Raw genomic sequence first — 15,360 nt, 5'->3', positions numbered from 1 at the left:
AGTAATACCAGTAGCAGAAGTAGTTGTAGTAATAATAATAATAGAATCATAGAATCATAGAATATCAGGGTTGGAAGGGACCCCAGAAGGTCATCTAGTCCAACCCCCTGCTCAAAGCAGGACCAATTCCCAGTTAAATCATCCCAGCCAGGGCTTTGTCAAGCCTGACCTTAAAAACCTCTAAGGAAGGAGATTCTACCACCTCCCTAGGTAACGCATTCCAGTGTTTCACCACCCTCTGAGTGAAAAAGTTTTTCCTAATATCCAATCTAAACCTCCCCCACTGCAACTTGAGACCATTACTCCTCGTTCAGTCATCTGCTACCATTGAGAACAGTCTAGAGCCATCCTCTTTGGAACCCCCTTTCAGGTAGTTGAAAGCAGCTATCAAATCCCCCCTCACTCTTCTCTTCTGCAGGCTAAACAATCCCAGCTCCCTCAGCCTCTCCTCATAACTCATGTGTTCCAGTCCCCTAATCATTTTTGTTGCCCTTCGCTGGACTCTCTCTAATTTATCCACATCCTTCTTGAAGTGTGGGGCCCAAAACTGGACACAGTACTCCAGATGAGGCCTCACCAATGTCGAATAGAGGGGAACGATCACGTCCCTCGATCTGCTCGCTATGCCCCTACTTATACATCCCAAAATGCCATTGGCCTTCTTGGCAACAAGGGCACACTGCTGACTCATATCCAGCTTCTCGTCCACTGTCACCCCTAGGTCCTTTTCCGCAGAACTGCTGCCTAGCCATTCGGTCCCTAGTCTGTAGCTGTGCATTGGGTTCTTCCGTCCTAAGTGCAGGACCCTGCACTTATCCTTATTGAACCTCATCAGATTTCTTTTGGCCCAATCCTCCAATTTGTCTAGGTCTTTCTGTATCCTATCCCTCCCCTCCAGCGTATCTACCACTCCTCCCAGTTTAGTATCATCCGCAAATTTGCTGAGAGTGCAATCCACACCATCCTCCAGATCATAAATATATCTATAAATATAAATATATCTTATCGAAAAATCCTACTGAATTTAATAGGAATGAAATTTATGGGGATCTATAGAAACTACCCAAAAATACAGTATGAAATCTTGGTCTCACTGAAGTCCTCCTTTCTTCCTAGATTTGTATAACTCTACTTGCTAATATTTCTCCAATCTAAAACCACTTCATTTTTAAAACAAAAATATAAACTGATAAAAAGTCACATGAGACAAGGAAATCAATCACCTCGAAAATAATTAATTAGGGATATAGTATATAATTTTCAAAAGCACTTAAGTGACTTAGAACTCGTCGCTTTGTTATTATTACTGATAGCCTACAACACCATAAACCATATAGAGAAAAGTGACATGACCCAAGATAAAAAGAAAAGGAGTTCTTGTGGCACCTTAGAGACGAACAAATTTATTAGAGCATAAGCTTTCGTGAGCTACAGCTCACTTCATCGGATACATACAGTGGAAAATATGGTGGGGAGATTTTATATACACAGAGAACATGAAACAATGGGTGTTACCATACACACTGTAACAAGAGTGATCAGAAAAGGTGAGCTATTACCAGCAGGAGAGCTGGGGGCGGGGGAACCTTTTGTAGTGATAATCAAGGTGGGCCATTTCCAGCACTTTACAAGAACAGTAGGATGGGAAATAAACAAGGGAAAATAGTTTGCTTACAGACAGCCCCCCCCTCCCCCCGAACCTGAAGCAAATACTCACCAGCAACCATCTGATGAAGTGAGCTGTAGCTCACGAAAGCTCATGCTCAAATAAATTGGTTAGTCTCTAAGGTGCCACAAGTACTCCTTTTCTTTTTGCGAATACAGACTAACACGGCTGTTCCTCTGAAACAACAAAAACACTAACCCAGGAACCTCTCCTTGCAACAAAGCCCGTTGCCAACTGTGTCCACATATATATTCAGGGGACACCATCATAGGGCCTAATCACATCAGTCACACTAGCAGAGGCTCATTCACCTGCAAATCTACCAATGTGATATATGCCAGCAATGTCATATGCCATGTGCCAGCAATGCCCCTCTGCCATGTACACTGGCCAAACTTGACAGTCTCCACATAAAAGAATAAATGGACACAAATCAGATGTCAAGAATTATAACATTCAAAAACCAGTCGGAGAACACTTCAATCTCTTTGGTCACTCGATTACAGACCTAAAAGTGGCAATTCTTCAACAAAAAAACTTCAGAAACAGACTCCATTGAGAGACTACTGAATTGGAATTAATTTGCAAACTGGATACAATTAAATTAAGCTTGAATAAAGACTGGGAGTGGGTGTGTCATTACACAAAGTAAAACTATTTCCCCATGTTTATTTCCTCCCCCGCCTCCCCTGCTGTCCCTCAGATGTTCTTGTCAACTGCTGGAAATGGCCCACCTTGATTATCACTAAAAAAGGTCCCCCCCCCCCCCAACTCTCCTGCTGGTAATAGCTCACCTTTCCTGATCTCTCTTGTTACGGTCTGTATGGCAACCCCCATTGTTTCATGTTCTCTGTATACATAAAATCTCCCCACTGTATTTTCCACTGTATGCATCCGATGAAGTGAGCTGTAGGTCACGAAAGCTTATGCTCTAATAAATTTGTTCGTCTCTAAGGTGCCACATGTACTCCTTTTCTTTTTTGGATACAGACTAACATGGCTGCTACTCTGAAACATGACATAACATGACATTTTCCTCTTGAAAATGTATGAATAATATAGTAGGAAATGTATCGTTGCACACCTCCATTGCATATGGAAGGTAGAAACAGCCAATGGAAGTTTAAGATCATAGAACAAAACTGATAGTTTGGTTAGACTGTATGAGGTCCAAATAAGTTATATTTGTCTATACTCTATAAGGATCTACAATATATCATTTTAAAGGTACCAGGTATTGTCCTTTAGGAAAAAATACTGTAATCCATAAATATTTTTACAGTTATAGTGAATGCCTATCGATGGTGTGGTCACATTGTATCCTGTTACACTAGTTTAAATCTGGAGTAACTCTACAGAAGTCAATTTCCCCAGATTTGGACTAGTACAAAATGAAATGAGAGCAGAATTTGGCTTTGTCTCACAGAGAAAGGCAAAGAATGAAGCACTAGAGTCCAATTCTGCCCTTAAATATCCATGTAGACTTCCCACTGACAACGCTTGTTACACAGGCGTAACTGATGGCAGCACTGGGCCCTTGATTTGTACATCATATGTAGTAGGATTCTAAATCTGAGATTCAGTGGTCTGTATCAAGTCTGGCATTTAGAGATGTGTATTTCAACTGAATTAAACAGTACTCATCTGATCCCCCTTTATAAGTGAAAATTAGCCAATGATAATTTGACCACATTTGGAATTAATCAAAGAATCTGAAGCCCATCTGAAACCCACCAATGTAGCAGCAGCACAAGGTTACCAGACATACTAAGAACATTTAGAAAAGGGAGGGATCTGAGCTAGTGTATCACTGACTTATTCTGGTCAAAGCTGGAAGGCGTAGCTCTGGAAAGAGTCTTGTTCTTATCCTCTATGATGCAGAAGCTAGGTCTAATATAGGGAAGGGAAAAAGGATGCTGTTGCTGGGGTACTGGCATTTTGCTGAATCAGACAGAATCAGTTGTCAGGGAGAGGGTGAGTAAGGTAGGACTGCCATCCCTACACATCCCCCATCAAGAAGTAAAAAAACTAGGACCCATCACTCTCTCAAGTTGCTGACATAATCATAAGCTCATCCTTTATTTTTTCATGTTAGATGAGGGAAAAACTATCTTTTTTAAAAAATAAAAATTCCAACACCACATATATATACTCCAGAGTTCTCAACCAGTGGTCCAGGGCCCCCTAGGGGGCCACAAGCAGGTTTCAGAGGGTCCACCAAGGATGGCCAGCATTAGACTTGCTAGGCCCAAGGGTAGAAAGCCAAAGTCCCAACGCATGGGTCTGAAGCTCAGGGTCCCAAGCCCTGCTACCTTGGGCTGAAGCTGAAGCCTGAGCAACTTAACTTCGCAGGGTCCCCTGTGGCGTGGGGCCCCAGGCAATTTCCCTGCTTGCGGATGTAGGCCCTGGCTTTGATATGCAGAAAAACAGTTGAGGCAAAGGTGGGTCGTGGAATTTTTATAGCATGTACTGATGATTATGGAGTCCTGCCTTATGAACAGAGAAGGGTGATCATCCTGTGAATCACAACATACTTGACTTGCCATCTTTTTTCTCCCTATTATATCAAGCATCACAAAAATCTGTCCAGAACAATATGTGGGTTGCCTGGCTCCCCAATATAATGCTTCCCCAAACAATTTCTGGCAATGGATGGCTAAGGGCTGGAAAGGGCAGCAATTCTGTGTTCCCCTATTGGCAAGGAGGAACACCATATTAGGATCATATAAGGTATTGCCCATCCCTGTGATACAACCCTACCCACATTTATGAACGTGCAGAAGTGAGTGGCAACTTTGATTAAAGGCAGAGGTTTTTTACAACTGCATCTGCAAGTTTACACCGTAAGAGCAGCATGAATAAGAACCAAAAGCAATGGTAAAAAGAAAAGGAGTACTTGTGGCACCTTAGAGACTAACCAATTTATTTGAGCATAAGCTTTCGTGAGCTACAGCTCACTTCAGGGAGCTGTAGCTCACGAAAGCTTATGCTCAAATAAATTGGTTAGTCTCTAAGGTGCCACAAGTACTCCTTTTCTTTTTGCAAATACAGACTAACACGGCTGTTACTCTAAAAGCAATGGTGTTATTGTTCCAACAAGAGCTGATCTGCTGTTATCTTCTGCAAATGTACAGAGGGTAGAGATTCAAAGGAAGAGCTCATAAAGACTCTCACAGAGAGCAAGTATAAGAGTTAAAGGTCCCAAAAGTAAAAGGTCTGATAAGTTTGCCATATCTGAAAGGCTTGTCTCCACATTTAATCTCAGACATGATACAGATTTTTTTTGTCCCAACATAACAACAATGGGTAAGAACTCTTAAAAAGAGTTCAAATGATTTAGGAAGATAACTCCTAAATCCCATTTCAAAGAGGAGTGCATCAAAGCACATTAACAAACTGTGCATCAGCAGTGTTCACACAGACAATTAGTCTGCAGCAAGCTAACACAGGGTAGATTCACACCCCACCTTGGCATGATCGAATTCTTAATGTAGACAAGCCTTCATTCCCATTGAAAATTAATAGGACTTAGGTGCCTAAGTCATTTAGCTACTGTTAAACTGTTTACCCAATTTATCTTTTGGGGAAATTTTATACAGGTGATGCAAACCTTTCCGCTATGGACTGAGACACTATGGGCATGTCTACACGTAGTACAGAGCTGCAGTGGCGCAGCTGTACTGATGATCTAGTGAAGAGGCTTCATGCCAGCAGGAGAGAGCTCTCCTTTAGGCATAATAAAACCACCTCCAGAACAGAAGAAGCTATGTTGGTGGGAAAAGCTCTGTGCACACAAGCGCTTATGTTGGTGTAACTTATATCGCTCGGGGGTGGCTTATTCACACCCCTGAGAGACATAAGTTATGCCAACATAGACTGTAGAGTAGACATAGCCTATGTCTTTTCTTTACCACCACTCCCAAACCCTTTCCTCTTTTCTACTTTCCCTTTTTCTCACAATCAAGTCTCTCATTGTTTCAGTTGTCACCAGTTAAAAATGGCAAGATTATCTTTGACTAGCAATTTCTTCTCCAGTTGTATTTCTCATGTGGTTAAATTGGCATTTATCACTTTCTAAACAGTTTGAGTATCTAGAAAGAAAGCATCAGGCAGACATTAAATTAGTCCAAACAAAAAAGGGCCATGTTTGTATAATTCAATGACTGTGTTGAAAAAAAGATGTAGAACCAGAAATTATTGAACCAAAATTGGTGTATCAGATATTAGGCATACTCAATAGACAAAATAATGAGGGGATGTGCTATTCCACTAATCACTGTCTTTTTTGGGTTCTTAAAGATAAAGCCTTAAGGAGAAGAATACAGAAGACAGATGGAGGCTACTGGCATGAGTGTCACCATTGGCTGCCACCCCTACCATCTCCATCACCCCTACCAAAGATCTTCTTTGTCTTAATCCTGATGGCCAAAGAGAGGGACACAGATAACATTGCCACCTCTACCAACTCCAGCAGAATCCATAACACCACTTTGGATGAAATAGGACAGGATTTTAACAAGAGCAGCAGCCACTCCAGCTCATCTCAACTAACTTCTTCTCTTTTATCCAAAAGGAAGGCATTACCTTCTCTGATACCATCTAAGAGACAATCAAACAAGGCTTTTATTTTTTCCCTTTTAAAACTCTTTCCAGATAAAGGGAAAGGGAACAAGAAATGTCATCAGAATGAAAGCTTTACTTAGTACTTTACATTTAAAATGCTTTAACTGTTTTCTCTTCTTCTCTATATCTTTAATAAAAGGTTAAAAGGCTTTTTAATGGTGTCTTTGCCATCGTACTAAGCAGGCTGAGGTCTCTCTATGCCAAATGCCAGACCTTGTTTAACACTGTTTAATGACAGTCAGTGACTGGTTATGTTAACACCTTTGGTCCATTTATTCTATCTAAATTAACATAACACTTCCTTATGGGGCTTGTCTATTACTTGTCTTCCTATTTGCTCCCTTCATTCATCTCACACTTCTTCTATTGCCTTAATTCTTCATGCTTTTCTTTTCTACACAAAACTCTTTAGAACTCACTTTCTCTTTCTGTGGCCATGTCTTCATTATGGAGCTAAATGGGTGCTGCTGCAATCGATGTGGTGGCATTGATTTCGTGAGTCTGGTGAAGACATGCCAAATTGATGGGAGAGTGCTCTCCCATTGATTTCTGTACTCCACCTCCCCGAGAAGTGTAAGGTAAGTTGGCGGGAGAGTGTCTCCTGTCGACACAGCACAGTGTAGACACTACAGTCAATGGATCTACCCACGGCGACTTTAGTTACGTTATTCACGTACCCGAAGTAACGTAACTTATATCTATTTACTGCAGTAGTGTAGACCATGCCTCACTCTCTCAATTTATACTCCATCTCATAACCTGTTTCTTTTCCTCTCATTAATGCACTTCTAATGATCTCTCGTCTTCTCACTTCCTCTTTTTGCTTACCCAATATTTTGTACTCATTCAGGACAATCACAGCTGTTGATTTTTTTTTGCTTTTGGTGATTACTGTATTTTATTCCCCTCTCTCTTTCCATGGAGCCAGGGTGCTACATAAATAGAATGTAATGTTACCAGTTCAAACACAATCCAGGCAAATATTGACCAAAACCTGTTACTATTTAACAGCTAATTGGTAGCTTATGGAATGGTGTTCTCAGTCTGATTCCTGGTGAGTGCCTATATAACAAAAACCACCCCCATGAATGAACACTGTTTGCATTTATTGGTCCCTTAGTTGATGATTTCTGAACATCAAGAGTAAAGAGAGTGCCCTAGTTAAACACTCCATTGACCTCTCAAAAGAAACAAGTACAAAGGGAACATTTTAATTTCCAGTAGGGACTAGGATATGATAATAAATAATTCTGCTGAGGGAACAAGAGGGAAATATACAGAGATATAATTTTTTTTAAATCAGCTTCTCTCTAGGTGAATTAGACTACAGAGCTCAGGAAGGATAAAATTTAGTGTAATATAGATCACAAGAGTTTTGTAGCTTCCGCTTTTACTGTTAAAATGCAGTGCTATTATTTTTACCAGATGACAACCTCAACGCATAAGAGTTTGCAACCCCATTTTGCTCCATTGATGTCAATAGGATATATGCTTTATAGAGGGAACAGTTATTTCCTGGAAGCTAAAAAATAGATCCCATTTTAAAAAACATCCAAGTTACAATTAGTTTTCTTGTCCTTACAACTGCACAAATTTGAAGATCAATATAAAACACAAAATAAATAATCTCAGAAGCCTTCAAATGACATTGTTTGCAACTTTAAAATTATTGGGAAAATGCTCTCCCTTACCTGTCCCCCATAATAAAATTCTTCAGAATCATTATCTCCTTCAGAATCTTCTTCAACTGCACTATTGTGCCTCGAGTCCTTATTTAAATAAATAAATAAATGTTAGCAAATGAAACAGGAGAATTACATTTGCTTTTCTGCTTTTTGTAATTATGTATGTTACAAATAAACACTTCACACACTTTAGTTAGAGTTTTCATTAGTAACGTATAGGCAAGAGGATTGTGGGCCTGACTGAAACAATGAATGGCAAAATTCAACTCTCCCCCTATAGGTAGGGCCCAACCAAATTCATGGCCATGAAAAATGCATCACAAACCATGAAATCTCATCTCCTCTTTGAATTTGGTCTTTTGGGTGCTTTTACTCTATCCTATACAGATTTAATAGGGGAGACCAGTGTTTCTCAAATTGGGGGTCCTGGCCCAAAAGGCAGTTCCGGGGGGGGTGTCACAAGGTTATTTTAGGGGCATTGCAGTACTGCCACCCTTACTACACTGCCTTCAGAGCTGGGCAGCCAGAGAGCAGCAGCTGTTGCCCGGGCATCCAGCTCTGAAGGCATCGCCCCACCATGCCAGCAGCAATACAGAAGTAAGGGTGGCAACACCATTCCATGTTGCCCTTTACTTCTGCGCTGCTGCCTTCAGAGCTGGGCGGCCGGAGAGTGGTGGCTACTGACTGAGGGCGCAGCTCTGCAATCTGCAGTGCAGAAGTAAGGGTGGCAATATCATACCATGCCCTCCTTACGTCTGCGCTGATGTTGGCTGTGTCTCTGCCTTCAGAACTGGGCTCCTGGCCAGCAGCCGCCACTCGCCAGCTGCCCAGCTCTGAATGCAGCGCCGCCGCCAGCAGCAGTGCAGAAGTAAGGGTAGCAGTACTGCAACCCCCCCTACAATAACCTTGCAACCCCCCCCCCCACAACTCCTTTTTGGGTCAGGACCAGTGTTCCCTCTAATTTTTTACGTCCATGTGTGAATGAATTTTGTTATATGCACCAATATGGAGGCGATGTATGACACATCACCTTCATATTGGTGTACATAACAAAATTCATATGGTGGGGCCAAGGGGTTCTGAGTGTGGGAGGGGACTCAGGGCTGGGGCAGAGGTTTGGGTGAGGGGGGATGAGGGCTTTGGCTGGGGGTGCAGGCTCTGTTGTGGGGCTGCGGATGAGGGGTTCAGGGTGCGGGAGGGGGCTCGGGGCTGGGGCAGAGGGTTGGGGTGCGGGCTCTAGGGTGGGGCTGGGGATGATGGGTTTGGGGTGCAGGCTGCCCCCGGGCTGCAGTGGGGAGAGAGATGACTCCCCCGAGCCCTCTCTCGCCACAGCAGCTCGGGGCCAGGGGAGAGGCGCCTCTCCCTGGCCACGCCAGCTTCGGCGGGGCTCGGCCGGGCCAAGGGAGGGGCTCCTCGCCCCCAGCCAGGGCTGGTCCATGCTGGGGCCATTGGGGAGGGGTGGCTCTCCCTGCTACTGCAAATCCGCGCTGGTGCTTGTGCCAGCGGGGAGGGGTGCCTCTCCCCACCAAGGTAGGTCCGTGCTTTGGCAGGCGGGGAAGGGCGCCTCTCCCCGCCACAGTCCTGAGCCCCTGTGCGGGGCTTAATAGGCAGCTGCGTGGCCAAGCAGCTTAGAAGAAACTTAGGTTAGGAGCTGTACAATTACAACACTGTGAAATTTCAGATTTAAATAGCTGAAATCATGACATTTACAATTTTTAAAATCCCATCACCATGAAATTGACCCAAATGGACCATGAACTTTGTAGGTCTCTACCTAGAGGACATTAACCTATTGTATTCTGGCAAATCAACTATAATAGTCTATATTAATTTGTCAACAACATAAATAACACTTAGATTTTACATAACAACATTCATCTTCAAATACCTTTAAAAGAATTAACTTATTAATTTACACTCACAATAGGGACGACTCATAGAAAAAGGTACCATTTTATCAATGTAAGTTAGAAAGTCACACTTTAGTTCTTGCTTAATGTCATTCAACTGCTTAAGGACATTATTGCTTGATTTCCCACAATCCATTTGTCATTCACAGCCCGTCTGTTAACAGGAGCTCACATAAATTGAATACTTGATAAAATCATAAAGACTAAATTCTCCTATTTGACCCACACTTTATCTATTGCACATTTTGCATTCACAGGAGGCACAAAACTTCCATAATGACCCAGAAATCAACTGTGTGAATTGAACAGAATTTTCCCTCTAATCTTATATATTCAGAAAAGTCAGATATACTTTTGCCACCAATTCCATGGCCTCATATTCTAATCTTATCTCCTTACCTCTGCCTGTAAATTCATACTATATGCTGTGCATGTGTGTACTGAGTGAAAATCGTATTTTCAGCCAATTTCATAGCAATTTTAAGAATTTTTTGCTGGTATTTTACTGAAGAAAAACAAAAGGATGTATTCAGTTTCCTCTGCCTAATAATAACCTTAGCTCCATGGGAAGCATGCTGCAAATATAAACAAAATAAATACACCAACTATACAAACAAAGAAAAATGGAACTCCTCATACTAGAAGAGTAATAAACCCATCATATATGATATAATCACACAATGAAGTAAAGACTATGATTGTCTGGCTCACAGACATGGTTGGTGTTAAAGATTTTCATTAACAGGGTTTCTTAAATAAATGCCTTACTTGGATCCTAATTCAATTTAAAATTTATAAAAAGTTCAATTTATTTGCCATGAAAATTAAACCTATCTCAAGCTTTTCATCGTGAAAATAAATCTAACTTCAACTAACATTTTTAAAAATAAAAATATTTCTTCACCAGGAATGTACTCCACAATACTTTGCAATTTGTGACTGTTTTGGTTCTCTAAGCTTTAAAGATCATTGAATAAAATTCTGTGATAGTGCAAGTCAAAAATTTCCACTGCAACTTCTTATATAAAATAAGGCCCTATATGCTGCAAACACAACCACATCAGGAAACCTCGCTGTAACAGGGCTGTCCTCTATCTCAGTATAAAACGTGATGAAACCAGCAAACCATTACAACCAAAAGTAGACTACAGTTCAGGAACTTATCCTTATTTAAGAAAGCATTTAACACTAAACATGTGCTTTAGCACTTTCCTGAATCAGGGCCATAAAGTGCTTAAGCCCTTTGATTACAGTGGCAGTAATGTGGTAATAAGCAGTATGATTGGTAATAAGGGTTTGCCAGACTGCGTGTGTGTCAGTTTTCACCAAAGATTTCATCTTAATGCTGTTTCTTAACTAGGTTATGTCCCTGATCAGACCTAGTTATGAAACGAAGTATAAATTACACATTGAAATCATGGGGCCTGATACTCCAAAAAACACCTATTGTTAACTCTGTCATGAACAGGTCCATTGACTTCAATGGGACTGTCATGCTCACATTAGTAAGCACTAAGCTAGGAAGTGAATGTTTGAAATATCTGGTCCTGTGCATAAGACCAAGTTAGGAGACAATTGCTGTGTGACCAGCTTCTCTGACACAGTTGTACTTCCAAGGCAGAAAGCGTCTATTTTATGGGAAAGGTTCAGTCATCCTAGATTGATAACACTTTGCATATCTTTTAACAACCTCCTTGCAAAACTATAGATTGTTTGTGTACATCTGGAGTAAAATCCTGACCTCTTTGATGTCAACGGCAAAAGTCTCATTGACTTTGGTGGGGCCAGAATTTTATCCTTGTGTTTATTTTAACAAATTAAATGCAAAAGAAATATTGTTATGTTTTGTTGTTTCAAAAAGAAAAGGAGTACTTGTGGCACCTTAGAGACTAACAAATTTATCTGAGCATAAGCTTTCGTGAGCTACATTTCACTTCATCGGATGCAAAGTGAGCTGTAGCTCACGAAAGCTTATGCTCAGATGAATTGGTTTGTCTCTAAGGTGCCACAAGTACTCCTTTTCTTTTTGCGAATACAGACTAACACGGCTGCTACTCTGAAACCTGTCATTTTGTAGTTTGTTACTCTACCTTCCAATGAAAATATGTATAAGGACTACATTAATAAAGCAATACCATACCTCTCCATTTTCCCTCTGTAATTTTGATTTTATAGATAAGCAACAGTTAACATCACTGGTTTTTCTTAATTCTAAAAAAAATAATTAAAAAGGAAAATAGTTAATAGCCATGACAAATCTAAAATCATTTTATTTATGTAATTAAAAAACAGAACTGAAATAATAATAGTAGTAGTAGTAGTAGTATTTGCATTACTGTAACACCTAGATGCCTCAGTTATGGACAAGGACTCCACTGTACTAGGTGTTGTACAAACACAGAACAAAAAGACTGTCCCTGCTCCAAAGAGCTTACAATCTAGCAATATAAAAACAAGAAGCCAAGATGCCTCAGGAATCCATGATTCTACAATACAAAATGCTGCATAAATAGATATTTCCCCATCACTTTTATTTACTTGTAAACTAGACTTAAGCTATGTCCACACTTATGGAGGTGTGTAGAGTACAGGACCTGCATATGTAGCTACTCACTGCAGTGAACAGCAGGCTGTGTCCACACTTGGCACTGCGGTGTGTGGTTGTATGCCACAGTGAAAGGCTCTGGCCAACGTGTAGACAACAGGGAAAGGCTCCAGCAGAGGGCAGGCAGCAGAACATTATAATAGCCAGGTAGATGCCCTGGGAGGCACTGCTTGGGAGTTTAGAGAGCCATGTAGAGTATATACCCTGGAGGTTCAGGTGTGTCACTCTACTGTACTTGCCCAAGCCATGCCTCACTGTCTACACTGCTATTTATAGCTGTGCTAACTGGGTGTGCCATGTCTGTACTCTACATGTCACCGTAATTGGGTGCCATTTTAAATTTCTTCTATGCTGGAATGTTACAAGATGACAATTGAGATATTGATTTTAATCGGATTTTACATAAGAATAAAAGAAACTGGCAAAATAAAGTCATTTCATTTTCTTTATGAAGACAAAGGTTTTGTTTTGACGTTTAATATAAAATTTCACGCTTGATTTAAAATATTATAACACGAATATCTTTAAAGAAAAATATTTATCTTAAAGGTCTGATTACGATCTCATAGCTGTTTTGCTTCTCTGTAACTCCACTGATTTACATCAGTTTAAGTGAGATCAGATTTCAGGCCTAAAATGTTTGCTTTCTAGCAACTTTGTAACAGTTTTCCATTCCTGCACCAAGAGTATATTTTTCAGGATAATTCTACGTTAAACACAAAAGACTATGTTAAAATAACATTATTAAGGTTGCAAAATCAAGCACTCAAAAGTTAGGAAATGACAGAATTAAGGTTGCCTATGCAGTCTCCTTTCTACCTACTTGCTCCCAGTCCCCCATCCCCATTCCCTGTTTCCTTCCCTGGCTTCCAGTCCCAGTCTCCTTGTCCAGCTAGTGCAGTTCCCTTTCCCAGCCAATCCCAGCTTGTCCCCCAGCTCTGAGTCTCAGCCTCTACCCCTGCCTCTCATCCCAACCCAGCTCCCACTCCCAGTTTTCTTCTCTCCTCCTGGCAGCTTCCAGTTACAATCTCCCACTACCCCCAGGATCCCAATCTACTCCTGCCACTCCAGTTCTTGTCCCCTCTGCGGTCCAATTTGACAGCTTCCTCCTCCACACTGCCCGGGTCCTGCAGTGGAGTCACTGAGAGCACAGAAGAGAGAATTTTCCTACTCTCATTTCACATGTCCAAACCCAAACCCAGCACAGCTTGCAGCACCTCAGAGCTGCAACTGTAGGGAGTCAGTCCTGTGCTGCAACATGCTTAATGTGGACAGGATATTTAAGGAATTTAGCAGCTGAGCATATATGAACTGCGATTTTTAAAAGCTTATAACTTAGCCAAATGTGGGCAGATTTTCATGGGGTTGGTTGGCAAAACGTACATCCCTGGCAAATTTCAAGTCTCTGCTCCAAAGCATGAGGTTGCTAGAGCTTTTCAAAGATAAGGGTGCTGGAATTTTTTAACATGGTCAAAACAATGTGTTCTTCCCTAGCTTTGTTCTCGAAAATGGCTAAACCATTTATGCTGAACATTTAAAAAAATTCAGCCTGAGGTAGACACCTGACATAGAAATGTTCATCCCAAATGGTTAAAATTTAGCAAAGTGATAAGCAAATGAAAATGAGGTCTTACAAAGGGAAGTGTTGGGCAGCCTTAATGATCAGCAAATGTGTCCCATTGCATTCAAATAGGATTGCTTTAGCATGATTGCAAGCCATGGAATGAGTAAAAAACATACATTGCCTATACACTCCCCAAAAGAAATATTTTAGTTGCTTCTATTCCAAAAGGTATGACCATACCCAACAATGAGCTTGTGCGAAAACTACAAGATGCACAGCAATCCGTATTGGCATATCATTTTTTATGTATGGGCAGTATCCTGCAGTCCCCCACAAAACTTTAACTTGAAAAATCATTTGTGACTCTTAATATTACCTGTTGCGATTCTATGGAAAATTACTGGGATTGACTCTGTTGTAACTAACACATCTTCATCATTATCTGAACTGGAAACATATGTGTTATCTATAAAAGAGAAACAGTTCTTAGGATAATGGGCACATAATAAGGGCCTGATCCACAGTCCAATGACACCATCCAAGCAGTCTCCCAGGCTTCCCCACTGGTATGCTTCCATAAGTGACATAAAGGAACTACTTCCTATCTGTGGGTCTCCTTTGTGCACTGAAGTGCCTAAATATGCAAAACATGTAAAGGGTAGGAGAAAGGAAGGTTAACTTCCTTTGGCCCTGATCTTGCAATGAGATCTAAGCAGGATGGACCTCCTGTGCCACGCAGAGTCCCACTGAAGGCAATGCATTGGTCCAGTGATCCACTTCTCGCAGGACTGTGTCTTTCAACCATAAATACATGGTGCTCATTTGGCATCATCACAGCATGTGTTAGTTAACACATACAAAGATCAATGGAACAATAGGCAATAACATTTCTACGTCAGCCAATGTGTATCATTATGGACATTTATTTACTGGCAAAATACTCAATGTCTCCTACAGGAGTCATGCAGATACACTGTATCAATTCATATTAATGGAACTTTAGTATACTCATTGACAGTATATACAGCTCTTTTGGAGCATAATTATCCTAATATTATGTTACCATGATGAGGAAATGGTTTCAAAGATCATGCTCAGTGCCATTAATACTACATCTAAAAATATCAGTGATACTTTCATGACTTTAGCAATGTATAAACAATGTGGAGACACCCTTACTGTTTAAAATAGTTTTAGTTTCACTTACAACTATGAAACTTTTCAATAGCTGCCACTACTGACAGTTGCCGCATCATACTGGTTCAGGGACTTAAGCTTAATGTTCAGCTGTTTCCAATCACTCAGAG

General features: G+C 41.0%; 1 protein-coding gene across 1 annotated transcript in view; it reads right to left on the bottom strand.

Moving 5' to 3' along the window:
* Window positions 1–15,360, bottom strand: part of PARP8 (poly(ADP-ribose) polymerase family member 8) — a 156,206-nt gene that overhangs the window by 67,201 nt on the left and 73,645 nt on the right. Inside the window, exons 4-6 of the mRNA XM_048849355.2 lie at window positions 14,430–14,519; window positions 12,025–12,095; window positions 7,981–8,058 (exon numbers count right to left, since the gene is read on the bottom strand). Of these exons, the coding sequence (XP_048705312.1) occupies window positions 7,981–8,058; window positions 12,025–12,095; window positions 14,430–14,519 (239 nt within the window). The remainder of the gene's footprint in view (window positions 1–7,980; window positions 8,059–12,024; window positions 12,096–14,429; window positions 14,520–15,360) is intronic.

Source organism: Caretta caretta, chromosome 5, assembly GCF_965140235.1.
Source record: "Caretta caretta isolate rCarCar2 chromosome 5, rCarCar1.hap1, whole genome shotgun sequence".
NCBI lineage: Eukaryota > Metazoa > Chordata > Testudines > Cheloniidae > Caretta > Caretta caretta.
Note: the sequence above shows the minus strand (reverse complement) of the source record. Positions and strands in the feature narration are given on the sequence as shown.